The sequence below is a fragment of the Corvus cornix genome, chromosome 26, assembly GCF_000738735.6.
Source record: "Corvus cornix cornix isolate S_Up_H32 chromosome 26, ASM73873v5, whole genome shotgun sequence".
In the NCBI taxonomy this organism is placed as follows: domain Eukaryota; kingdom Metazoa; phylum Chordata; class Aves; order Passeriformes; family Corvidae; genus Corvus; species Corvus cornix.
Window position 1 is genome coordinate 1177156 of NC_046354.1, and position 27228 is coordinate 1204383.

Here is a 27228-nt window from a genome sequence, read left to right on the forward strand (position 1 = left end):
CCAGGAAGTCACTCAGGGGATTGGAACAGGCTGGGAGAGTTCGGAATGTTCAGCCTGGAGAAGAAAAGGTTGTGCGGAGACCACCCAGCACCTTCCAGGATCTGAAGGGGTGGCAAGAGAGCTGGAGTTGGGACTGTTCATCAGGAACTGCAGGGACAGGCCAGGGAGGAATGGATTCAGACTGACAGAGGGCAGGGATGGATGGGATATTGGGAAGGAATCCTTCCCTGCGAGGGTGGGCAGGCCCTGGCACAGGGTGCCCAGAGAAGCTATGGCTGCCCCTGGATCCCTGGCAGTGTCCAAGGCCAGGCTGGAGCACCCTGGGATGGTGGAAGGTGTCCCTGCCCATGGCAGGGGGTGGAATGAGATGGTCTTTAAGGTCCCCTCCCACCCAAACCATTCCATGCTCCTGTGACTCCCCCAGTGCTGGCAGCGCTGCCCTCCCGTCCCTTGTCCCCCCATGCCGTGGCCGATGGCCGTGCTCTCCTCCTGCAGGTCCAAGGCAACGGGCAGCAGAGCGTGGAGAAGGCCCTGAAGCTCTTTGCTCAGCTGATCAACAACAAGGTGTTCCTGCTGACCTTCATCCGCACGCTGGAGCTGCAGCGCAGCTTCTCCATGCGGGACCGCGGCAACGTGGCCTCGCTCATCATGACGGGGCTGCAGGGCAAGCTGGAGTACGCCACCGACGTCCTCAAACAGCTGCTCTCCGACCTCATCGAGAAGAACCTGGAGAACAAGAACCACCCCAAGCTGCTCCTGCGCAGGTGAGGCCGGGGACAGGGAGGGGATGGATCCCACGGGCCGGCACGGCCACGCTGGTGGGGCAGTCAGGAGGGATTTCTCCATGGAGAGGGTTGGAAGGGGCTGCCCAGGGAGGTGGTGGAGTCTCTGGATGGCCTGGTCTGGTCTGGTTGACAAGGTGGGGATCGGTCACAGGTTGGACTCGATGCTCTCAGAGGTTTTCTCCAACCTAAATAATTCCAGGATTCTGTGATCTGAGGGCTCTGTGGGTGGTGGCGTTGGAAGGGAATTGCTGCTCTCTGTGGAGGATTCCCATCCATTTCCTCACCTGTCTCCAGCACGAGGGGTTAGCCCTGCTCTGGGAGCTCACAGATGTCTGGACAGGGTCTCGGACTGGATCCTTGGGCTCTGCCTGGCCAAAGAGCAGCATTTCTGTGCCACAGCTGGGCCAGGAGCTCAAGGATGGATTGAGCAACTCACCCAAGATAGAGCTGGGAAGTGGCGGCAAGAAAATAGGGAAAAAATGTGCATGAATGTGGGGCAGAACAGCGGGCACAAGGGAAAGTCTCCCTGTGTTCTCCACATCCTCGGGGGTCCTGCAGAGCCTGGCCTTGGCCAGTGCTGCCCCTCGGCTGTGCTGGCATCACACTGGAGAGAGGGGAGGGTTTCACAGCTCCAGAAAAATTTCAGGGGTCCCTCCAGCCACAATGAATATACTTGACAGGAAATTGCTTTAAATCTGGCTGTGTTTGCGGAGGCAATAACTCATCTCGGCAAAGGAAGCGGCCTTAATTTCCCCCGTGGTTTGACGAGTCGCTGGGAAGGCGTCTTCTGCCTCAGCCATCAATAATGACTTTTCCTGGTGCTCCAGAAAACACAGGGATGGTGATAAGAGCTGTGCCCCCTCCTCCCTGCAGCAGCCAGCAAGGAGTCGGGGCCGTGGGCTCTCTGTCCTGCACCGGGATTTACCCACTGCACAGGGAATTTGGATCTTCCCAGGAATGGGGCATCTACCCCCTCTCTGGGCAACTTGGGCCTGTGTTTCACCACCCGTATAAAAATTCCTGCTTTATCTCTAGTCTGAATCTACTCCCTTTTAGTTTAAAACCTTTATTCCTTGTCCTGTTACTCCAGGTCCTATTAGGCCTTGGGCTGAGCCCTGGCCCAGCCCTGTGCCCGGCTGTCAGTGCCCAAACCAGCCCAGCCTGGAACTCCTCACTCTGACTTAATAACGAGTGATCAGCCATGAAGTGAAACACTATTTTTTAGAATGTTTTGAGCTCTCTGGTGGCAGCAGTTGATAACTGACAGTCAGTTCTTTCCCTCTTTCTTCCTTGCTTTCCCCTCTCTCTTTCTTCCACGACTGCCCCTCGCGGGAGACAGCAAGAAAGTTGACGTTAAATCAAACAGCTGCTCTGGTTGTTGGCAACAGCAGTTTGGAGACCTACATAGAGCAGGGAGAGTTAATAAAATACATATTTATTTTTTGGGTTCTCTCAGCTCATTTTGTTTAGGTTTGTTTTCTTCCCGTGCCTCAGGAAGCCAGCGGAGCAGCCAAGGCTGGGCTCCTTTGAAAAATCATCTCTGGATCGTGCCGTGCCCTCCTTCTGTGGTCAGCATGAGAAGGCTTTGCTCCAAGCCTGGGGATTCTCTTGTGCCCTGGTGATCTCCAGGAGCTTACTTTTTATTTTTGGAGCAGATCTTTAACAGCATCCAGAGGCCGGCGATGGCACAGAGCGGTGCTGGTAGGGGCAGCTGAGAACCCGGCAGCAGATTTGGGGGCTCAGCAGAGCCCTCCATGTGTAGGAGGAAGGCCAGGCCCTGGGCTGCCAGGCAGTTTCCCATTTCCAAGGCAGAGGAGGGCAGGGAAGCTCCAGGCAGCCAGGGAGGCTGAGAGCAGCCCCTCTCCCAGGCAGCACAGGACAGTGGTGGTGAACCCAACAGTGACTCCATTGCTGGCTGTCCCCAGGACTGGGGCACTGCAAATACCTCGTGGTCAGGCCATGCTGGGAGGAGATTCAGTGCTGGGAGCTCAGGAGAAGTGGGATTTGACAGGGATGCTCCGAGGTGTTTCTTTGCTGCTCCGTTCAGCTGATCTGGTATTGCTGGTACAGAAATAAAAGGGAAGAGCCAGGCCTGGAGTATCCCATCCCATTCACCCCTGAAAAATGCCCCGACTTCTCTGTTACTCCACGCTTCAGTGCTTTTTGTAGAGCTGGTGTCAGGCCATGAGCAGCCCACAGGGACAGGACACAGCACTGCTTCACTGGGAGGGCTAATTGTGAGACTTGCTAATTCTTCATTTAATATTCTATTAACAAAGTAGTTTATTAAATTAATATCCCCCCTGAAGTCCTGAATGTATCATTTTCTGAGCTTGTCACCCATTCTGTGGTTTGTGTCACTGCCTCTCCATTTTCCAGGGCTGTTTGGAAGGGTGCTGGTGCTTCTCCTCTTTAATTGGGTGCCTGAAATATTTCAAACAGGAGAATGACGCGTGTGTCAATTTGTAGGATGAATTTTTAGGCAGTTAATCAATTTAGGCTTAAATTCTTTGGGGATCTGCAGACATTTTCACAAATTCCTGGCAGATGTTGCCATCCTAGGAGATGATGGATGATGTGACCCCAGCTCTGTTGGCCGACTGGTGTCAGTTTTTGTTTGTTGAAATCTCTGGCTCCTGTTTATTCTTGATCTGCTTGGCTTTGGAATCGAGCCCTGTGCTTCTTCAGTGTGTGCTTGTAATTCCAGGCGCTCGGAATGCTGTGGGGATTCATAGCAAGAGGCAGTCCCTCATTTAAGGGGAAAAATGGGGAAAATGGGTCTGAAGTGGGATGTGGTGGTCTCCAGGCCAGGGAAGAGGTGACCTGGTTCGTGGTGAGGGCAGAGGGGACAGTCCCCAGAGGAAAGGATGCAGGGAATTGGATTCATCCCTCTTTGCTTGCTGGAATTTGGACCGGATCCTGGTGTTCGTGAGGGGAAGGCTGGTGGTGCTGAGCCAGGCAGGGGCATGGTCACAGCTGGCCAGGGGCACAGTCACAGCTGGCCAGGGTCGTGGTCAAGTTGGCCAGGCTGCAGCACAGCAGCTCTTCCCTGCACGGGGCTGGGGCTCCAATGTGAGACACCCCGCGACCACCAGAGCCATCCCATCCCAGGAAAAGGAGCTTTAAGGAAAGCCTCTGGGTCCTGCAGAGGCAACATTAAAAACTATCATTAGGAGCCATTGTATTTAAATTAGAGATAATCTCGGGCACAATGTGGGGAGAGGACACTGGGTGGGACTGGGGAGAAAGCTGCAATTTCCCTGCCATTGTCACTCGGCTGTCCCTGATTGCCAGGAACCGCTGTAAATCCCAGTGATTTACTGAGCCAGGCTGTAATTTGCTCCACGTGCGGGGAGCTGAGTGTCACCAGGCTCGCTGTCACCAGCCCCACCGGGGGCTGGCAGCTGGCAGCGCTGCAGGCGCGGGGACAGCGCTGGCCTCATCCTGCTGCCCCGGGGCGCTGTGCCAGGTGCGGCTCTGGGGCCCGGCTCTGTGTGTGATGTGTGCCCTCTGCCTTCCCCAGGACCGAGTCTGTGGCGGAGAAGATGCTGACGAACTGGTTTGCCTTCCTGCTCCACAGATTCCTCAAGGTGAGGAGAGATGGAGCGGGGTCCCCGCTGCTGCTTTGCTGTCTGACCCTGCAGCCATGGCCGGGGTGCATCTGGGGGTGAAGCTCTTCCATCAGGCTCCAAAAGATGGAGTAGGGAGGAAGGAGAGGTGGAAATTTGCTCTGGGGCTGCTGCTCCATGCTCACAGCCTTCCCGAAGCCTCAGGTCTCCCGGAGTAATTCCCAAGTAAAGGAGGTTCTGTTACATCTCTTCAGTACTTAAGGGAAATTCTCACATCTTCACGCCTTGGCTTCCATAGTTTTTAACTTAATTTGTGGCTTTGGAAGCCCCACCGAATTTCCTCCACGGGAGTGAACAGTGAGATCGAGATCTCGAATTCCATTTTTTTACAGCCATATAGATTCAGGAGGGATTTACCCTGCCAAAGACCACACAGCCACGGAGCAGTGGAGCTCGTGGGTTTGGCTGTGCTCTCCAGGAGCTGCTGGGGGCCAGCCCTGGGTTGCAATGTGCTAAGGATTGAGACAGGGGGGCTGAGCCTGTGCTGGGAGGAATCCTGTGCCAAACGGGGCTGGGAGCCCTGGAGGAGAGGCACCTTCCCCGTGTGTCAGCTCTGGTGTCCTCCTCTCGTGCAGGAATGTGCTGGAGAGCCCCTGTTCATGCTCTACTGTGCCATCAAGCAGCAGATGGAGAAGGGCCCCATCGATGCCATCACGGGCGAGGCGCGGTACTCCCTGAGCGAGGACAAACTCATCCGGCAGCAGATCGAGTACAAGACCCTGGTGAGTGGCGCTGCCGGGGGATCCTGCTGTCCCTCAGCTGTGCTGGCCCTTGGAGCAGGGAGCAGGGCGCTGCCTGAGGCGTGAGTGTTGCTGGGCAATAAGGACCCGTGTCCCAGCCAGGTGTGTCCCCAGTTTGCAGGTTTGGGAATGCAGGTCTGAGGGGAAGCTTTTATCTCACTGTGCACTGGGCGTTGCCCTCCTGCAGCAAATGAAAATGGACATCCAGGACTCCCCCCTCAGGCATGATTCTATCGATATTTTAGATGCAATAGCAGTGATGCATTTAGGGCTGCAGTGGGGTTTTATATGGGAAAGGTTTGTTGTGAGACATGGTTACGCTTTAGAGCATGGTGTGGTTCTTTTCTTGCAGATCCTAAACTGCGTGAACCCAGACAACGAGAACAGCCCAGAGATCCCTGTGAAGGTGCTGAACTGTGACACCATCACCCAAGTCAAGGAGAAGATCCTGGATGCCGTGTACAAAAACGTCCCCTATTCCCAAAGACCGAGAGCTGTTGACATGGATTTGGGTAGGAGCTTCCCTGCCTGATGGGAGGGGGTGATCAGAGGGGCTGGTGGGCGATTCCTGGTGGGACTTGCAGCGCTCGGCCCCCTCTGACCGCGGATTCCCCTCTCCCCAGAGTGGCGGCAGGGCCGGATCGCTCGGGTGGTGCTGCAGGATGAAGACATCACCACCAAGATCGAGGGAGACTGGAAGCGCCTGAACACCCTGGTGCACTATCAGGTGAGGGAGCAGCCCCACTGACAGCTCCCAGAAAGCTGCCAGCAGGGAAGAGGATAACAGCAGGAAGTGAATTCCCAAGTGTCTCATCTGCCCAGACAGACAGGGAGGTCACGTTCGTGTGATAAACCAGAAGGGTTCCATGTGCTTTAGCATTAGGGGGGAAAGCAACCTTGACACGGAGCTCAAAGGAAGCAGCAGAGTTGAAAATTGGCTGAATTAAACCTGCCAGCCGTGGGAGAGAGGCAGAGGGAGCCGTGCAGGGGCTGAGCTGACACTGCTGGGGATGAGGGGCCTGGGAAGGGGAGCAGGGGGGCCTCAGGACTTTGTCTGGGGGTCTGGGACAGCCTGGAGTACAAAAGGGGAGGCATAAAGTCATGGGAAAGTGAAGCCAGGCAGTGAAGATGCTCAGACAGGATGGGTGAGGAGACCTGAGAAATTCTTGCCATCTTCAGCTCCTGGATGGGGCAGAGCTGTTGGGAAGGGCTCCTTACAGTGTGGGAGAGGGGAAGAGAGGTGAGGAGCGGGCTGAGGGAGGTTTGGTTGCAGGGAATCGAATCTTTCCCTCCCAGCCTGTCTGCAGCACAGGATAACTGCATTAATTGGGACCCATAACCTACTCCTGTCCATCACCACCTCCCCAGAAGTGTTTAGTATTTAATCTGGCATCTTTCCCTGTTTATCCAGCATCTCCAGTCCATCAGCCTGACTCACGCTGGGGGACTTGAATGGGAGCCAGTATTGACAGGAGCCCTGCAATCAGGGAGCGAGGCAGGAGAGGGGCATCAATATGCACCGTGCATGTTAAACAGCACCTCCAGGGTCAACTTTTCCAAGCAGCCCCCAGGATTTAAACACAGATTGCCGTAAAATGTCAGAGGAGTTGTGCAGATTAATTCCATTGTTCCTAAAAATCTGTTTTACCTGACAGTTGCAAGGGATTAACCAACATGCAGGGAAGCAGCGCGACTTTATTATGCCTTGATCTTTAAAAGTCATCGTGAGGAAGTCACAAGTGAAAGCTGTGCTTGTCTGACGTGCGCTGGATGCTGGGGGAGGGAGCACTTTCATTCCAGTGCCTGTGGGAAAACCTGAGCCAAAAGCTTCCCCTTAAAATAAACAAAGTCCTCGCAGCACTCAAGATGCTGCAGCTCTTGCTGCCATTTGAATGTCAGGTTTGCTCTGGAAGAAAGGAGAAGTTGGCAGCCAAGCATCCAGCCAGGTAGTGACACGTGTCTGCCTGCTCTGGCCCGAGCTCTGCACAGCCCAATGGATTAAAGAGAAGCCAAATTCTTCTCACTGCAGCAGAAATCTTGTCAAGGCGAGGCTTTTGCCAAAATCTAATAGCAATATATATTATTTTAAATTATTTTTTAAATTTTTTTTTAATTCTTACCAGTTTGGGGTTTTTTTCTGTTGGAGTAAATGTTTTTCTTAGGTATCAAAAATACAGATGCTCCAGAGCTACACAGTTAAACAAATACCTGGGTAAAGGCCCAGCTTAAAGAGGGTATAAAATCATTGGAGTTCCAAGTGCTGCTGTCTCACCATTTAACAGGAGTGTGACACGTGAACCAGGTGTGGTTCGAGCCATTAAAATAAATGTGGGTTTCCAGAGGAGTAGTGAAGACGATTTCTAAATTTCTAGGGAAGAAATTGAAGCTGCTTTGTAAAGCTCTGCCCATCTTTTATTGAGATCTGCCTTGTCTTTGTTTTGCTCTGAAGGCAGAGAGATCCCTGGGTTTGCAGAGGGTGCTGGGAGATGCTCAGCCCAGGTTCCCATCCCGGGGCTCCAGGTGTGTCCCTTGGACAGGTGCTGCACCTGGGATTCTGCAGGAGGGGGCAGAACCCTGCTGCTCCTCAATTCCCTGCTCCTGACTCCCGGGATCCATTCCCCACAGCCCCATTCCTGCACCTCCAGGGCTCCAAACCACCTCCTCCTCCTCACTGTGCCCTGAGAGTGGGTATTTAATTCCAAGGGTTTCCCAGCTCCACACCTGGATGCTGGGTTTTGACACGGCTGCTTTTGTTTTCTGCATTAGAATCACAAAAATACAGTAAGAGATCAAACGCATTTTTCATGGGAAGCCTCCACGTACAAAACCCAAATTGGAATTAAAGAGAAATATTCACCTTTCTAATAGTTTTGAACCACTTTATAAAATTATAGAGAGCACTGTGCACCTCCTGCTTATTTCTTCATTTATAAAAATAGATGCCTAGCTTAAATAAGTGTAATTCTTTGTTAAATTCTCTGGTGCTTTTATACATGGCAAGGACTTGTATTACATTTGTGTCGTATCCTTTTGGTTTCATGCCTATTAAGCTCCATGGGAGAGCCTTACCCCATGTGGTTTCACTCAGGAAAAATGAAACACCGAATTTAATATCGAATGATTTACAGTGGCTCACGCAGGGTTAACTCAGAGGCAGCAGAGCATGAATACCTGTCAGCCCCTTCGAGTCTGGGGAGGCCAGGAGACCAGGAAACTGCTTAAATGAAAAACTAGAAGGAGAAAGGGAAGGTTTGGGTGGAAAATGAGGCTTAGGCGCTGAGGGTGGTGTGGATGTGGAGCTGGAATCCTCATCGCGCCCTCGCTGCCCCGCACCAACACAGCACCATGGCCTGCGCTCCCGTCTCCCCCTCCCCAGGTTTTATTTTCCCTGTCTTTAAGGTGTTTTGTGCGCCGTGTTTCCAGCTTGTAGAATAATCAGAATATTTATAAAGCTGTAAAGCAGCCAGGCAGCTCGGAGTGTGTCCCGGGGGTGCTCTGGGAGCGTGGCAGCGCGAGGGGGGAGCGAGCGCCTGCTCCGTCTGAGGCCGATCTGCAGCTGCTGGGGCTGAGCTGACAGCAGCCATTCCACCCGAAATTTAGAGAGTGTGAGTGCTCTTCTGTGTGTGTGGAATTTTTAGTGCCTCTCCCCCAGTTAAGCACAGCCCTGGTGGAAATGGATCCGGCACGGGAGCACCCTGGGCTCGGGTTTCTCCCTGGTGAAATGGAGCTGAAGTGGCAGCTAATAACAGCCTAAGGAAATAATATCAGCGCTGATCACTTCTTCCACTGACTTAATAAATTGGATGAAGTGAGGCAGGAGCAGCAAAGGAAATAATGGAGGTGTTTGGGGTGTTTTGCTTAGAAAAATCTCACTTTTGCGCCGTGAAACACAAGTAACTATTATTTCCACTATCACCAGCAGTAATAACAATTCGATTTTCCATGAAACCTTTCATCTGAATGCAGCCCAGGGCCTTGGAGGCAGCGCAGGTCGCTGTGTGCAGCTCACCTTGTGCTGCAGATGTTGTACAAATCCCTGGAGCTGCTGGGGGAGAAAAAACCTCCGTTCATAGGGTCAGTGCTGAGTCCATCACAAGATTTCTGGCAAATAATGCAGGGTTTAGCCCCAAAAAGCAATTCCTGCAGCAGAAAGAGCCATTTCTTTTGTGCTGAGCCTCTAAAAAGTGTCTGCTGGGCCCTGGCAAGATGTGGTGACTCTCTGCTCCCTCGCTGTGCTGCACCACAGGTCACAAGTTCAAAATTAAAAGCCACTCAGGCCCATTCCCTGGAAACCTGCAGATCCTTAATTAAGGGGAATAAGTTAGAAAACTTCCAGTGACTACCAGATTTATAGGGAGGATAAAATTAAACATGGCTACTAAAATCTGCTGTAACAAAACCTTGTTAGCGCTAATGTTCATTTATAGTTTGACTTCCCAGTGTTTAATTCCTTCTCTGGAGCAGTAAAGGGATAACAATTAAATACCCTGAAAGATGGCTTTATGACTCGCTCTGCCATAAATCAAACTTTTAAAGTTCGTAAAAATTGCTAAAATAAAAAATGGTTTAATAGGAATGTTTTATGGCCCATAACGTTATTACAGCCCTTTTATTCCCTCTGCATTGTTACTTTAATTGGATCACAACAATTCTTGAGATTCTCATTTTTATTGGGTAAGGCATAATCTTAAATCAGAACGACCAAAAGCATCTTCACCACGTCTTTTGATTTATCCCTCATTTCCTTCAGGCTCTTGCTGTAGCCTGACCCAGCACAGGGCTCAGCCAGGCTGGGAGCGTGTCCTGGACTCCTCTCCCCAGGATCTGCAGGATCAGCAGCTGGAGATCACAGTGTGCACAGGGAATCCCACTGACCTTCTCCTGCTCTGCCTCCCCAGGTGTCAGACCGCTCCGTGGTGGCTCTGGTTCCCAAGCAAACCTCCTCCTACAACATTCCTGCCTCTGCCAGCATCTCCCGGACATCAATTAGCAGATACGGTGAGAAATGGGATGGGGAGGGATGGCTCATGGACCAACACTGCAATTTAGGTGGGGAAAAAGCAGCAGCTTGCCCCAAAGAACCACCCAAAATGAATGTAAATCAACAGAGAAACGTCCTTGGCTGCTGGTTTGGTTTGCAAAGGCTTTTCCAGCTATGAGAACAGCAAAAGGACCAGAGGAGGTGAGAGGAGGGAAAAGGAAGTGCCAAGCACAAGAGCAGCCTTTGGGAATGTGGGTCCTGGGAAGGTTCCAAGGGCTCAGAGGGGATGGGTGATGCAGGAAAGGATCTTTGAGCCCCTTGGCCCTGAGCAGGGCTGCACCACAGAAAAACCTGATTCCTTCTCCTGTTTCCTCTCCACGTGCAGGAGCCTGAGCTCTGAGCTAATGGGTCACAAATGGGGAAGGGCAATCTCAGCACAGAGTGCAGGGATGTGCACACCTGGGAATTCCTGATTTGCATAATAGCAGGGCTCAGCACATTCCAGAGGGTCCCTGAAGATGCTGCAGCCTGAGAAAATGAGCCTGCGAGGTGCCAGGTGCACGCTCGGAACACTAAATCCACAATAATTGTAATAATAGACTTCCATAAAAGGCAGCAGTGGCAAAATCTCTCGAGTGCTGATCTTTCATTATCGTTCATTTCACAGAGTGTTTTACCAGCAAAAAGTCTCCTGACAAACCCATCTCCTCCTCTTGTTTATAGCTCCCAAAATAATGTTGGTTTTTAGTTCGAGCAAGGGTTCTGAGGAGCCAAAAGCAGGGGAGTCTTGAGGTAAAAACCAGGAGGAAAGGCATTTCTCCCTGCCAGGTGTAGGCCCACAAGTGTCCAACACATCCCGTAGCCACATTTCCATAGGTGATGGAAAAACCAAGGCTGGGTCTCACAGCCTGAGCCCTCAGTGCTCATTGATCTCTGTCAGCTGGAAAAGCTTTTGCAAAGCACCAATATGAGCGATCATTGCTCATGTTAAGATTAATATTTCTAATTGTGCCAGCAGAATTTAAATTAGATACTTATTTACTTCCCCAGCTATATATCAGTACAGAGATACGTTTAAAAATAGAATTACTGGATGCTTCCTGATCTGTCCCCCTGTCTGTCTCCTTAATTATATCAGTTGGAGCACTCATTTATCTAAGCCTTAATCAGGGATGAAAATCCAGCTACTTTGGTAATGAGTTGAGTATTTCCCTCAGCTGATTTACGATCGATCCCCGCACTCTTGACGAGGAGGGTGAGCAGTGAATTGAAGGCTAAACTTGAGAAAACACACGAGAATCCCAGAGAACAAAGAAATGTAGCGAGAGGAAAAACCCAGCAAGGCACAGTTGGGCTCCTCAGCCTCGTCTCTCATCCTGGAGATGCTGGGCATGGGATCCAGGGAGGGACTTCTTTGGGAAGTGAAATATATAAATAAATGTTTCACATCCCTCCATGGCTTCTGAGCAATTAAGGGGAAGTTGTCTGGTGCCCTTTGAGCTCCCCTTTCCCTGCAGGGACAGCAGGAGGCTGGGCCTGCTCCGTCCAGGGGTGGCACGGGCTGCAGGACTGGCCTCAGGCTCTGCTGTTGATGCTCAGCTTGAGTCCTCACTGCTCTCCTGAAAGCCTCAAGGACAAGCTCAGCAGTTTCTCCTGTCCTTTGTGCTGGCTGTGCTGGGCAGCTCCTCATTATTTACAAAACCCTGGAATCAGGACGCTGCTGCTGCAGGAGTTGGTGCCCGGGTTAATGCGTGTGAGCTGTGACTCGGGGAGGATTTTCGCGTGGATCTCTATGAGGAGTTCACACCAGGAAAGGATGTGAATGGGGCAGGAAAGTCCATGTCTGGGAGAAAAAACAGCTCAATTCTGAGGTTTTTTGTGGAGTGGAGACCAACACAAATCTTCTGCAAATGCCGAATTTTGATGGTGCGGAACAAGAACATGTGCGGAACAAAACCACGGGGGTTTTCCATTTCATTTCCACATTAAAAAGCCCCGTGCAAGTGGTTTGGGCGTTATCAGACATGGTGGGGGCACTGAGGGAAGTGCAGAAGGGTTTTGCTCCGAGCCTGACCAGCCTCTCTGCCCTGGCCCAGACTCCACGTTCCGCTACACCGGGAGCCCCGACAGCCTCCGCTCCCGCGCCCCCATGATCACCCCCGACCTGGAGAGCGGCGTCAAGGTCTGGCACCTGGTCAAGAACCACGACCACGGCGACCAGAAGGAAGGAGACCGGGGCAGCAAGATGGTGTCGGAGATCTACCTGACCAGGCTCTTGGCTACAAAGGTAACTGAGCTAAATTCACTTGGGAGAAGCGCAGTGAGGCTCATCCAGGGCTGCCGTGCAGCCCCTGGTGATGCTCAGCTCCCAGGCTGGCTGTCCCTGCTGGGTTTTCCTGGGGTTGGAGGGGTTCTGAAGTCCAGATTTCCTCACACTCGGGTGGTATTTGTCAATGTTCATTTAGCTCCTCGGTATCTTCTGGCTCTGGGAATCTCCTTTTTGTTGATTGAAGCCTATCAGGCCTCACGCAGAAATTCTCAAACCCCCGGTGAAACAGAGCCTTTTCAAAGAAAACTTATTTCCCCCCACCCTGGGCAGAGGCGAACAAATAAACAAAATAAAATTACATTAAAAAAATGTTCAAAGTTGTCTAATTTGCAATGCTCCCGTCAGGGCACGCTGCAGAAGTTCGTGGACGACCTGTTCGAGACGCTGTTCAGCACTGTGCACCGCGGCAGCGCCCTGCCCCTCGCCATCAAGTACATGTTCGACTTCCTGGACGAGCAGGCGGACAAGCACGGCATCCACGACACCGACGTCCGGCACACCTGGAAGAGCAACTGGTAAAGGGGGACAGGGAGGCCGATAGGAATGTTCAGCCACTGTGGGGAAAAAGCCACATGGGAGTTGTTTTGGGAAGGGCTGGGAACAGCCAAGCCCCAGAGCGGGAGATGGACACTGTGCTGCCCCAGGGGGTGTGGCAGTGGGGTTTGAGCCTGGGCTGGGCTGCCAGTGTGGTGTTCATAGGATCATAAAATCATAAAATGTCCTCATTTGGAAGGGAAGGGGAATAGCCTGGCTACCTCTGAGTCCTCTGCCCAGGTGGGAGCTGGACACTGGCCTAATTTACACAGCTGGACTTTGGAAAGAGCCAGTCTGTGAGTGGGAAGCAGGGCTCCAGTGCCTGCCCTGTGCTGCCTGCACAGCCCTGCTGTGCCACAAATGCCAGCATTGGCTGGGAGGGGAGAGCTCAGCACCTTTCCCATCACTTTGAAAAGCACCTGGAGTGTTTGGGCATCAGCAGGAGGTGGCACAGGGACAAGGAGCCAGCTTTGCGTGCCCCAGCATGGGCTACAGCTGGGTCCAGCCTCTCCAAATAGTAGGAGCACTCACATCTCTGCCTCTGCTGCTATTTTAGGATTAAAACCTCCATGGGTTGGAAATTTACCTCTGCAAGAAAGGAAAAAAAAAAGCACAACAAATGGTTGCTCCCTAAAGACCTTGTATTTTCCCCTGAGTCCCTCATGGTTTAAAAGGCCTTTAATCATCATGGCTGCAAAAGCTGGTTCCCTGCTAAGGCAGTGGGAAGCTCAAAACAATTCATTTAAAGCCTTAGAAGAAGGAGTTATTGGGATAAAAACTGTAGAATCACAAGAAATTACGAGAAAAAAGAAAGCAATAACCATCAGGGTTTGGTCTGCCAGAGCCACCAGACCCTACCAGGCCTGGGCCTTCCTTCTCCCCACCTCAGCTGAGCTGCAGCATTCCCACAAAGGGAATTTCGGTGGGGACATGGGAGAAGGCTGCCCCTGGAGCAGGTCACAGCAAATGGAAGTTTGGAAGAGAGAGCTGGGGTGGCTGGGGCTGGGGCTGAGCTGCTCTCCTGCAGCACTGCAAGAGTTAAGGCTGCAGCCTTCAGCGAGCTGGAGAGACAGAGAGAGCTGCGACTTGAAAGGTAATAGAAAGCAGCAGCTGCTTTTTTGATCCTGCTATACAGCTGGAGAAAAAAAGGAATAATAATTCCCCTTTGATTGCAAAGGCCCCGGGATTTGGGGACAAAGCCTGTGATTCCTGCAGGTGACGGAGCGCGGAGCCGCCGGGCAGCGCTGATTAGCGCCGGGGCTGCCCCCGGCTCACCCTGCCCTGCAGCCCTGCTCTGACCAGCTCCTCCTAATGGGCTCCTCCTGCAGATGCTCCCCCAGTACCCCCAAACTGCCCAGCTCTGCCCTGGCACAGCCAGCCTGCCCCTCATCTCCTCCACTGCTCCGTGTGGGATCCGAGCCCAGAGCGGCTCCCCAGCGTGGCAGGATCCACCACCAGCCATCTGAGCAGCACTGGGCTAACTGGTGCTTGATGGCCTTGGCCCAGCTCCTGTTTAAATTCTTCTCTTACTCCTCCCACCGTTCGTGTTCTGCCTGGGAGCACCATCTCCAGCAGGTGCCCTTTCCTCGCCTTTGTCTTCTCATTTCATTTCGTTTCTTGCTTTCCCTCCCAGCCTCCCCCTCCGCTTCTGGGTGAATGTGATCAAAAACCCACAGTTCGTGTTCGACATCCACAAGGGCAGCATCACGGATGCCTGCCTCTCCGTGGTGGCTCAGACCTTCATGGATTCCTGCTCCACCTCGGAGCACCGCCTGGGCAAGGACTCCCCCTCCAACAAGCTGCTGTACGCCAAGGACATCCCCAGCTACAAGAGCTGGGTGGAAAGGTGAGGGCAGCACGTGGGAGTGTGGATGCTGGGTGCTCTGGTCCTGCCTGAAACCCCATGGATCTCAGAATAGAACATCCTGAGTGGAAGGGAAGCACGGGGACCATCAGTGATGCTGCAGGGTGCTTCTCAGCCCCGCCGAGCATCGCTGCTCTTGTTTTCAGCTCATTACAGCCCAGGATCCTGTTTTGCTGGATGTAAACACAAAGCAAAAGGATGTTCTTATCCCTGCAGAGCTTAGCTTAAATCCCAGGGGGAAGAGGAACACTTGGAGCGTTCCTGTTTCTCATTTCTCCCTTGACCCCTCTTTCCTGCAGGTATTACGCGGACATCGCCAAGCTCCCGGCCATCAGCGACCAGGACATGAACGCCTACCTCGCCGAGCAGTCGCGCCTGCACGCCGTGGAGTTCAACATGCTGAGTGCACTCAACGAGATCTACTCCTACGTCAGCAAGTACAGCGAGGAGGTGGGTGTGGGCAGCGCTGTCCCCTGGGCCGTGGTGGTGTCCCCTGGAGTGGTGGCATCCCCTGGGCCATGGTGTCCCCTGGGGCGATAGGGCCCCACGGCACATGCGTGGGAGAGCAGATGCAGCGCTGGCTTGTGTAGGGATCCCTCTGCTGCCTCCAGAGCTCCTTCCCCTCCCTTCCCTGGATGCAGCCCGGCCATAGCTGGCGCCGCTCCTGCCCCGCTGTTCTCTTCACACTCAGAGGGGTTTGGGTTTGGCCACACTTGTAGCATCTCGCCAGGAGGATTGAGAGCTAAAATATTGTGGGAGCACCTGGATTCCTCGGCCCTGGCATGCACCCAGTGCAGTGGAAATCATTCATGACCCAGAGAAGCTCCCCAGAAACCTCGGTGTCCTTTGGGAGCAGCGTGGTCCAAATCCCCGTTGCTGTGACACAGGCTCCTGTTTGCAAAGGCTCCCTGGCAGCCTGAGCTCCTTTAATGAATGCATCACTTGAAACCAGGTTCTCGCCATCTGTTCCACCCCTTCATTTCCCCGCAAGAAGGAGCGATTTTGTAATTATGTCCATGAAACGGAAGGGTTTTGTCATCAAACTGCGTGTAGCCATTTGTGATACAACGCCACGGCTATTTTCCCATTAGGGTTGAAAAATCTCATCACTTTCGTGCTAAACGAGACAAGAAATGTGGAGTCTGAGGCACCAGAGTGGGTTTTGTTGGGTGGGTATCAAGGGGTCCAACAAACCAACGACAGCCAAGTTGCTTCACCATTTATTGGGATTTCGCACCTCCCCACTTCAAGTTGCTCACATCTCGCTGCCCACCCACCTCTCCCACCCCCTCTCTCACACTGATTTCTCTCTCTAATTCTTTTTTTCCCCCTTTTTCTGTTTCCTCCCCAGCTCATCGGGGCTCTGGAGCAGGATGAGCAGGCTCGGAGGCAGCGCTTGGCTTACAAAGTAGAGCAACTCATTGGGGCCATGTCGTTTGAGAGCTGAAGAAAGGTCACGGACAGCAAAGGGCAGAGGATCACAGGGACTCTCGGGAATTTGGAGGGAGAACAAGCAAGGAACGCACTGGACACACCCCCCCAAGGCTCTTCTGGAGGGAGCAGAGCCTGGCCCAAGGACTGGCTGTGCTCAAAAATCATACAGGACCCAGTCTGAAAGGGCAGGAAGACAAGAAGATGAAACATCTCAATCAAAGTCCAAGCAAGGCGGATCATTTCTTCGCGCGTACACGGAAAGAAGGAACCTGGAAAGTCTGGATCTCTCCACGACTGCTGCTTTGCATGAAAATTGTTTAATGTATATTAGAAAATAAAACTTTATTTAAAGGGTTTTTTTAAAAAAAAAAAAAGGAAGAAAAGGAAAAAAAAAGAAGAAATAGAGCAAAAACCACAGAGGCCATAGAGATAATCCTGGCAAGAAGGAGCAGCTCTGAATCCTGTCCCCGAGAACCTCCCGAGGACACGGCTCAGGCATTCTGCGAACGGACTCTCACACCAACTGGAACGTCTGGAAAACCGAAATGTCTTTGTTTTGGGATCTTACAACAAATACGAGCACAAGTTTGCACCACACCTTTTTACACAAGTGAAATAGCAGTTTAGCCTGAAAATAGTCCAGTGGCTGAGTAACTTAGAGGCACTAGGAGGAACTTTACCTGAACTGCAAAACCATCAGATCATCCGACCTGTCTTGACATCCAGCTTTATCCATGTATTTATAGAATGTCTATTTTTTTTTTAATCCCATTTACTGTCAAATGAGGGAAGATCTGAATTTCATTGCTTTTCCCTTTTCCACCTCCATTCCACCTCGCTGGCTGCCGGTGGTCCAGCAGTGTCCAGCAGTGTCCAGCATGGCCACAGTGATCTGGCAAGGATCCAGCAGTGTCCAGCAGTGTCCAGCAGTGTCCAGCATGGCCACAGTGATCTGGCAAGGATCCAGCAGTGTCCGGCATGGTCGTGGTGATCCGGCAGGGATCCATTCAGTGTCCACTGCTGGTTCCTGCAGGTGCCAAGGCAGAGCTGGGCCGACGCCTCCAGGGTTGGTTTTGGGGGTCTCCAGCAGCCGCCTCCGATGTCTCGCAGCAAAACCCCACAAACCCCGATGTTTACGGTGACAATACTTGAAAAGCCTGGACGCTGGGAGAGCAGATTGTTGTTGCTTTTCTGCTGGATGTGCGGAGTCCTTGGGCACAGGCTCCCTCTGGGTCTCTCCACCAGCGTTTGCCGCCTCACCCAGGGCCAGGACTTGCATTTCCACTGGCAAAGGGAGAGAAATCTCTGCTCCAGGGCAAGAGCAAACCTTAACCAGCACCCCCGGGCCAGCCAGCTCTGCTGTCGTGTCTCTGTGTTGGCGTCTCGTTGTTCTCTTCAGTTCCTTGCTGGCCCCCACAGCACATGTTCCTGTGGCCAGTGACAGGCAAATGTTTGTGAGTGTTATTTCTTTCAAAGACACCAAAGCTTATGTGTGTCCCTTTGTAGAGTGCCAGGAGGGGAAGGAATGCTGTAAATATTTCTCTCTGTAGTAAATATTGATGCGTGTGCAGGCTGCAGTGGGGAGGGCAGGGAGAGGAGGCCTAATGGAAATACAAGTGTTGGCTGCAGGAGCTTGGGAATGGCAGCAAAATAATTCCTGGTGTCTGCCCAGGCGGTGTCACACCAGACTGGGACCTTCCTTTGCAGCCAGTGTGTGTTGAAGGAAAATCCATTTCTGTATCCATCCCCCTCCTCCACCATTCCTGCCTGGAGGAGCCCAGCAGGGCTCCCAGAGAGCTGCTGGCTTTTGGTGTCCTGCAGTCCAGCGCCAGAGGAGGGGAGAAGCATGTAGAGAAATACTCAGGAAACATGGTTTAATTACCATTCAGTAAAAGCCATGCCAAGTCCACTTTCTTTTGGTAATCCACTTCTGTGAGTCTCTCTGAAAAGCAGAAAATACTGATGATAATAATCAACCTTGTGCAATAAGTTCTTGACATTTACAGCAGCCTGAGCACTGGATTTACTGAGACAGGGGGAGAGTGGCAGAAGCAGAGACTGAGAGGCAGAGCAGGGTTCCTACTGCCTGTTATCCCAGAGTTCCCTTCGCAGGGATCCTGCTCCTGCACAGTGAATCCCATTTCTAAGGCAGATCATGTGCAAAAGTCCTACTAAAGGTCAGGCACTGCGGAGCCCAGCACTGGGAATGTCACTGGAGCCCTCCCCAGGCTGGCCTGCTCTTTGCTGCAGGTACCACAGGACATGGCAGAGATTCAGGCTTCGAAATCCTGCAGGTTTTTTCTGGTTCTGTTCCTACTGTTCACAGGGAGGGATTTCCAGATCTGTTCTAGCTGTGATTGTTGGTTTGGGTTCACCAAATGCTCATGGTACTCTGAAACCCAAAGACAGCACTCCAAAAAGTTCCCAAACAGTTTCCAAACACCTCTGGGTATCAGTCTGGGGAGTTATCTCTGCAGGACTCACAAAATACGAGTACAGCCCAAGGCAAAGGCCTGGCTGTGCATCACCTGGGCCTCATGACCGTGTCCCTGCCCACCAGCCCTCGGGGTGCTCCTCTCTGCCTCTCTTTGAGAGGCTTTTTGTAGCCCTTTTAATCCTGCTTTCCTCCTCCTGCTCTCCACCTTGTGGCCAGGAGCACCCTGCAAGTCAAGGTTTTGTCATTCCCCACTCCCCTGTATTTTCTCAGCAGAAGTGGAGGTCCCCAAACACCCCCTGGATTCTCTGGGAGAATGTTAAGGAGAAAAGGGGACAACTGAGATGATCTTCTGTGCTGTGGGAAGATTAGAGCAGAGAGAAAAAAGGGGAAGCAGCAGGAGCACTTTGCAAACCAATAAACTCTTACACTTCTGACTGAATTCCCACCTCTTCCATCATCTGGAAAAGCTTTAGGAGGATGGCAGAGGGAACAGCACAGCCCTGGCTGGAAGGGTGGCCTAGAAATACATTGCCAAGTATCTACTCATGGTGGTTGACATTAATTATGGATCTTTACAGGCAATTATATGGATTGAAGCAACATATCTCCCTGGGGCAAAGCTGGGAATCTCTTGCCCTGCTTGCATCTGACATTTCCATTCCTCCTTTGGGAAGAGGAAGCTTCAGATCTCAAAATGGCATTTTCATTGCACTCGCAGCAAACTGGACTCAAGGTTTGGTCAGGAGGGGGCACTTGCCTTAGATGAAACGATTTCACATCCCTCTCATTGCCCCCTTCCTCCTGCAAGGCCGCTCGGTGTTTGGAGTCTCCAGTTCACTCCGTTTCAGGTATTCCGACATCAAAGTGGGAGACGTCACTTTGCGGAATCTCTCTGCTGGTGTCACCGCTTGAATAATTCCGTTTAATCTTCCGCTCATGAGCTATCAAAGCACCCACTCCGAGGGGGAGCGAGGTGCTAATCAAACGCTTCTCCTCCTTGAAAGCCTTTATTAAAACCCCACACTCGAGAGTGGAACTCGCAGGCAAGGCTGGCCCCGCTGTGGAGCTGCAGCCACCAAAGCTTGGAGGATGTGGACAGCGAGTGGGCCACGCTTTGCCATAGAGGATGGATTCAAGGGAGGCAGGAAGGATCAGCACGGCCGAAGTGCTGCCAGCCCCGTGAAATCCAGCATGGATATCCATGGAAACCCTGGATATCCTGTCTGCAGCTGAGTGAGGACCCACCGTGGGGACCAGCGCTGAGAAACAAAACTGCTGCCACGGCCTCACTGCATCCCAGCAGCATTCCAGGTGTGGAATTTCAGGTTTACCCCTGAAGGGTGGCCGTGGGGACAGCGGTGCCTCCCCGCAGGGCTCGGGGCTGTGACACGCTGGGGACGGCGAGCGCAGCCACTCGCCGCGGTGCCAACAGAGACCTTCATCACAGCAGTGCCTTCCACACACTGTCTTAAAATCCTGGTGGCCCATCCCCACGTCAGTGTTCCCTCCTACCTTCCACTGGACTCCACAAGAAATGTCACAATGTGGGAAACGGTTTGGGTGGGCACGTGGGGGGCAAAGGCAAAATGGGGTCGCGTTCGGCACGCTGCTGGCTCTGAGCTCCTCGTGGGAGTCTTTGCGTGTTTAAGTCTGTGGGGAAAAAGGGTCAGAGCATCCTCTCCTCCCGTGGGCACAGCCTCCAAACAAGGTCTCATTCCCAGAAGTCCCACAGAGCCAGCAGGGATGAGGAAGGCCAGGTTGGCAAAGGGCAGAGCAGCTCCTGGCATGGTCCCTGTGCTGCTCCAAAGCCTCGAGCCCATTCCCTGGCAGCAGCCCAGCCACATTCTCCTGTCACTGGCTGTTCTCCATCCAGTTTCCTGCACTGTCAGAGCTCACCTGTCACAGGGACTCAGCTCCCCAAACTAAACGAGACTAAAATAGACCTGACTCGAATAAGCTGGGCCATCAGGGAGAGTTGGCGTGTGACTGTGCCCTGGAGAGAAGAAAAAATTTTCCGAGGAGGGTGAATAACTGACATCAAAGATGCATTAAAATGCCACAGAGCTTCAGCCATCCTACTCCAGAATCACGTTTGCACCAGGAATTGCAAGGCAATAGTGCAGGGAGCTGTGACATTGTACAGAGTTGTGTGAGAGGAAGAGCTCGGAGCACAGTCCCGTCCTCGGTGAACGTCTGCAGTGAAAACACCCAGCCCGGACCCAAAACCAGAGACCAGTGGGTCAGAGGCTGAGGGCAAAGCACTGGTGACAGCTCTGAGGCCACCTGCACGGACAGGATGGTTTGATTTTATCCATGAGACATTCAGCAGGGAAATAATTGGAGTGAGAGGCCCGTGTGCGCTGAGAAGGCGCCGCTGGGCATCCGCTGAGCTGAGCAATTTCAGTGCAGTTTCGTCGGTTTAGTTTTGCAGGGGAAGAGGATGGGAGTCTTTGAAATTATTTTGATTGCCTGGAAGGCTTTGTGCAAAGCCCCTTCACCCTCAAAATTCAGGTGTTCTGGGCAGGCCATGGAGCAGCAGCCGGAGCCCCAGCTGCGGGTGGTGCCTGGTGCCTTCCTGGCTCCTGGAAGAAAGCTGGGGGTCTGTGGTGCGTGCCCTGCACCCCGGGGTGCTCTGCTGGGTGCTGGGACTGTGCTGGGGTCAGAGATGGGGAGGTGGAAGGGTGGGGCAGTGGGAGATGGCAGAGCCCGACTGCTCCTTGCTGGAAAAGCTTCTCCAGTCCCACCGGGGCGTCTGTGCCCACGTTGCTGAGGTGGCACCCGGAGGTGGTGTGGCCGTGCCGTGAGCATGGCAGTGTCCCTGTGCTTGTTCTTTCAGATCCCCCTTAGTCCCCGTGTTTCCCATCCCTCTCCTTCCTTTGTAACCGTGGAATAAAATCCTGGGAAAATTGACCTTTCTGCAGCGCTGCAGAACAGGCTCCAAAGGCCCGCAGGGTCCATCCGATTGCACGGACAATATCCCAAATATCCCAAACCCCCTGGGCCTCCCAAGGCTGCCAAATCAAACACGAGATCTCCTGTATGGCCTTTCCTTTGGGATTTTTAATACCTCTCTTTCGAATAAGCTTGGAAGTTTATGCAACAGCTTCTCCAGCCGCCGCTTCCATCCCATGGACTGGGCACACACAGGTGGAGCCGTGGGGAGGGAAAGGAGCTGATGTTGCCGCGTTATTTCACAGTTCAGGAGATAATGCAGTAAAATGTCCTTCTCTTACTGATGAGCTGTGGTGTTGATGGCACCTTGGGGGCCGCTAGGAGAGGCAGCAAGGGGAAGGGAATGTACAGGTACTAAAGCTTCTGGAGTCCCCCAGAAACGTCACAGAATGTAGAGGTATCAGCCATGGAACAGATTCTGATTTCTTCTTCCCCTTCTCCTTACAAACCAACCCCCACCAGTTTTAGGGGATTTGTGTATTGGCAGGAACAAGGAATTGATTTGTATCTGTGCCCATTCCACCGTGGCTCCTCCCCTCCCCGTTATACTTGACACACTGGAGTTCTGTATTATATTTTTTTTTAAGATGATTGTCTGTTTTTTGTTGTTTTTACAAGTGTTGTGGAAAAAAAAAAAAGCAAATGTAAGAAAGTTTAAGTATTTAAAAATGTTCCAAGGAAATAAAAGGGGGTTTTGTTATTATTCTAATATATTATTGTGTACCTATTGTAAATATGAAACACTCCTATTTTGCAAGCCAAGGACTCACTTTGTACTGTTGTTATATATAAATAAAGTTTACTGGTTAAAAAAGCCCTCCTGAGTGGCTCCTTATTTTCCAACATGTGCTGTGGGGCATTTATTGTGTGAGGAATATTTATTTACTGAATCCCAGCAGCAAGAAATGGGTGAGTGGAAATCCCAGAGGAAGGGACCTTAAATCCCATCCAGTGCCACCCCTGCCATGGGCAGGGACACCTCCCACTGTCCCAGGCTGCTCCAAGCCCTGTCCAGCCTGGACTTGGACACTTCCAGGGATGGAGCATCTGGAAATGACCCCTGAATGGTGAAAATGGGGTGCAGCTGGGCTGGATGGGGGTCCCCAGCCCTTGCAGACAGGAGCAGCCCTTAGGGACTGTGAAATTCCAGTTATTTCCGCTCCAGCTGGAGCAGGAGCAGCAAACCCTGCTCGCAAATAAAAGGCCTGGGTGAGTTCTTCACGTTTCCCCTCTCTGAGATGCTCCTTCCTTGAGGTGAAACGCTTTTGCTTCCATTTCATAAATTCAAGCCAACATCTCAGCAAACGCTGAGAGGCATCTGCTGAGTAGCAGGAATCAGCGAGTGACTTCTCCAGCAGCTGTCTGTCAACTTTAATGACCAATATGGTCGCAATTACAGCAATGAACTTTCTCTAACAGCCCAAAATTACTCTGGATGATGATAAGTGACAGAAAAATGGAGACCCTTAAGGAAGCATTAAAGAAGAAACATGTGGATACGGAACAGGAGGGCTCACTGCTTTTTCTGGAAGATCTCAAGGGGTTGTTTTTTTTTCTTTTCTGAATTAGGTACTAAAAGGGTAAATCTAAGCCAGAAGGGGAAGGCCTGGCACACCGTGGGTCACAGCAGGGAGTGCAGTGCTGCCCCGAGGTGTGGTTTTTATGGACATTTGACTCTAAATCCGCTTGTTTTAGTGTGGGGCTGATGGGGAGATGGGAAGCTGCTCCCGTTTGAGGGGGAATGCAAATCCATCGTGTCAGAGCAGCACTCTGCTCCTCAGGCAGGTCATTCCAGCTTATTTCCCTCAAACTGAGACCAAAGCTTGACATGGACCTCAGGGGGGCAGTTTGGCCACATCCTGCCAACTCCCACTTGAAACCAGCAGATTTTAACCTCCCCAAATGGATCCCACGGGCTCTGCTGCTGGAAGCCCTGGACCCATTCCAGTGCTGTGACCACCCAACGTGGAGCGGAGTTTTCACATGATTTGTGAATTAGGGAATAAAAAAGAAGACTCTTGTTTTTCACCTGTGCCTTGGGTAAGTCTAAAGTTAAAGAATGAAATAGGAACTGAGGTTCTCAGATCTTTCCTACGGGCTGGGGGAGTTGGATTTTGTGTTTTACCTTCAGAGATGCTGATCCTGTGCTGGTTTACCAGTGGCCACTGTGCTGTAGGAAAGACCCTGGAGGCAGGACAGCAGCTGCCAGGGAAATCTCCGCTCCCTGTGCACCCTTTGGGAGATTATTGACTCCTTCAGCTCAGCAAAGGAGAAAGAAATTCCAACATGAATCGACAGCATCGACCGTGGGGTCATTTGTATTCATCTGCACCTTGTTAATAGATGTAATAAGGATACTCAATTAAAAATTACATTTTATCTGGCATGCACTTCACAGGGCTTTATTGGCACTGACAAGGTCAAGTGATGCTTAGAAAAGGTTATATAAAATGCAGATGGCTTGGATGCCTTCATCATCCCCCACGTCCAGTGAAGAGCCACAGACACAGCGTGGAAAGAATCAGGAGAAGAGCAGGTTTGGATCTTCCACGGGAAGTTTGGGGGTCCCAGCACTGAAACAGCAGCAAAATATCCTGGAGCTTCCCCTCATCCCCCATTTTGTCGCTGCCACCCCGTGCATCCCCTTGGCCAGCTTAGATTTCACCTTCTGAGCGTGTGGGACCGTCCTGTTGGTTAATCACTGTCACTCTGCAGATTGTGCAGCAGATTTTGGACATCCCGGTGCTGGCTTTTCCAGCCTGGTTATCAGGGCGAGCTAATGGAGGTGACACTTCCAATTATCAAATACAGTCGTGGCATTAATTTTGACCTGTTTAAATTTCAGCATCTTTTCCCTTCTGCGAGTGCTTAGCTAGAGGGTGACATAGAATTGGATGGAATCAGACAGTGATCTCAGACTGGCAATAACAGCCACAAAAATCTCCTGCTTTTTATTTATGCAGGGTCTGGTTATATTTAAGTGGCCAACTCATTTGTAATGGAAATTTAATTCCGTGTCATTGGACACTTCACTGCTTAAAATGAAGCAGATCACTGAAACCCACATTAAATCCCCTCCTCTCAACTCCAGACTCTCTCCAGGGGACATTTGGGGACCCCCTCGCCTGCCGGGGCTATAAAAATTACAATTTAATTAAAATTTAAAGGTAATAATAATAAAATATAAAACACATTACCCCAGGTGCCAGGTCAACCTGGAACCTGCAAAATACTGATGTTGTCCCAGTCTGACATCAACGTGATGAAAACTCATTAATTAATTTAGAGATCATCCCAAAGAGAGATCTTGTCTGTGCTCCAGTATATTGACAGGTTTGTGCAGGCAAGTGTACATAAAATAATGTGAAAGTATAAAAACAAAATATAAAGTAGATGTACAGCATAATCCAATATGAGCTTGTCTCTGTCTATTTGGATCAAGAGTACGCCCCGAGGTTCATGTTAAACTTAAAATTACAAATATTTATGCCAAAACAAAGAGTTTGTTTTTACTCCCAAATAATACTTAGGAAGATGGGAACCATTCAGGCTTTATTGTCACTTCATAATTAACTCCAGTGAAGGAATCTAATTACAAATGTTCAATGCTGCTCCGGGGCAATGTGTGTAGGAAAAGGGAAGGAGGATGGTCAGGCTTAAACAACTCAGGTAAAGATGAACTCCGTGGTAATATTTGATAATTAAGAATGTCTCTATCAGCTTGTCTGGCCATTAATGAATTGGGCTGTTCTTTTCACATTTGATTACTGGAGTTTTATGATGCCTGCTCGCCTTTATTGCTCCTGGGAATGGGCTTCTCTGTGGGCTGAGCACCAGGAATAACGTTAGAGAATGGGTTGGGTTGGAAGAGACCTTAAAATTCATCCAGTGCCACCCCTGCCACGGGCAGGGGCACCTCCCACTGTCCCAGGCTGCTCCAAGCCCCATCCAGCTTGGCCTTGGACACTGCCAGGGATCCAGGGGCAGCCACAGCTCTTCTGGGCACCTGTGCCACGGTGTTGGGAGATTTAATTGTATTTTGAGAGCCTCAGCTGAAAGGCACCAGGGATTAAAACATTCCTTAGTCCTGCTGGGTGCCAGGGCTGGACACACGGACCCCTGATGTTAAAGTGTGGTAGATGGCCGGGGGTCTGTGGGACGCCGGGCAGAGCTGCTGGAGCTGGCTCTGGACGCACGGAGCCCTGGTGCTGAGGCGCAGGTGGGTGGCAGAGCTGCCGGGTGATGCCAGGCCTGCCGGGGCTGGCTGGCTCCGCACGGCTGGAATTGTCATTCCGCTCAGCCGCCGCCGCCTGCCTGCAGAGGAGAAAGCGTTTTCTCTTTTGTTCGCACTCAATTAGGCTGAGCTTTGAGGAGAAGATAGAAATGCTTAAAAGTTCCTCTTTTTTGCCGTGTTCAGCCTTCACAAAGGGAAGTGTCGGGATGATCTCAGGGGGAGAGGCGCTCTCCACGCGTTTTTCAGGATTCTTTTGACGTTCATTTGATTTTTGCAGCGGGAACCTGCAATGTCTCTGAGCTCCCCACAAAGGCATCGCCTCGGGCTGTACAGGGGTTTATAGGCTGGGTCACGGACCTCATGCATATTTTATTTGTGCTCAAATGGCATCTTAGCCTTTGACAAGCCCGGGTCAGCGTGCCAGCACCCTTCTGGGAGGGACATGGCTCAAGGCAAGTCACACGGAACAAATGCACCAAACAAACAGATCAAGCACCAGAGATGCTCCAATCCACTCTGGGAGGGAACTCAAGGGATTGCTCTGTGCGTGGCCTGGCCTATTTGCCTGCACAGGGAGAAGCAGGAGGATGGCCTGATGTTTCCAGAAGGGTTGGGAGCGAGGAATGACGGCCCTGGCCAGCATCTCTTACCATGCTGAAGGATGGAATTCCCCTCACCTGCTGTAGATGAGTAAAAGAGATCCGTGTTTCTAGAAGGCCTCGCACCCTCTGGAGATGCCGTAATTCCCTGTACTCCTGTGGGAGCAGGAGCTGCTGGAGCTCGGTGTGTACTGGCACAGGGGAGGGTGTAGGAAATGTGTCCGCAGTGGCCTCAGCACTGTGCTAATTGCAGGTCTCAAACAAACACCTCATTTCCACACACACACTAATGAATTGGCTGCCTTTTGATGGGGAGCTGTGGAGTGGGGAGCTCTGCGGGGAGCTCCCAAGGCTGCACCTCTGAAAAAAGGCAGAATTCCCTCCCTCCATCTGCAGAGGAGCTGCTGGTGGGGAGCCAATGCCCCCAGTGCATGAGCTGGAGGATTAGCAGGCTGGTAATGGATATGGGTAGAGTAATAATCTGTGGAGTGATTAATATGGAGATGATTTTTGGATTAATAAGGATGCAGCAGAGCTGTCTGCTCAGGAAAGATGTTTGCACTCTGCAGCTTGAACGCGGTGACCGTTACCTTAATGCTGTGGTTAAATCCACATTTAAGACACCTCATTAAATTAGAGTGTAAGAGTGAATTCTTATAACCCACAGCAGGAAATGCATTCGGGCCTGGTGGGTGAAGAATGCCAGAAGA

At 51.7% G+C, this 27228-nt stretch overlaps 1 protein-coding gene across 3 annotated transcripts in view; it reads left to right on the forward strand.

The window, feature by feature from the left end:
• PLXNA2 (plexin A2) overlaps nt 1-22502 on the forward strand; it is a 145326-nt gene extending 122824 nt beyond the window's left edge. For 2 of the 3 annotated variants that reach the window (XM_039565104.1, XM_039565105.1), the window contains exons 22-32: nt 496-764; nt 4309-4375; nt 4990-5136; nt 5507-5666; nt 5778-5881; nt 10053-10152; nt 12232-12422; nt 12810-12979; nt 14632-14844; nt 15162-15312; nt 16214-22502. In XM_039565104.1, coding sequence (XP_039421038.1) covers nt 496-764; nt 4309-4375; nt 4990-5136; nt 5507-5666; nt 5778-5881; nt 10053-10152; nt 12232-12422; nt 12810-12979; nt 14632-14844; nt 15162-15312; nt 16214-16309 — 1668 coding nt within the window. In that variant the 3' untranslated portion in view covers nt 16310-22502. The remainder of the gene's footprint in view (nt 1-495; nt 765-4308; nt 4376-4989; nt 5137-5506; nt 5667-5777; nt 5882-10052; nt 10153-12231; nt 12423-12809; nt 12980-14631; nt 14845-15161; nt 15313-16213) is intronic. The other variant, XR_005603645.1, reaches the window with a different exon arrangement.
• The last annotated feature ends 4726 nt before the right edge of the window (nt 22503-27228 follow it).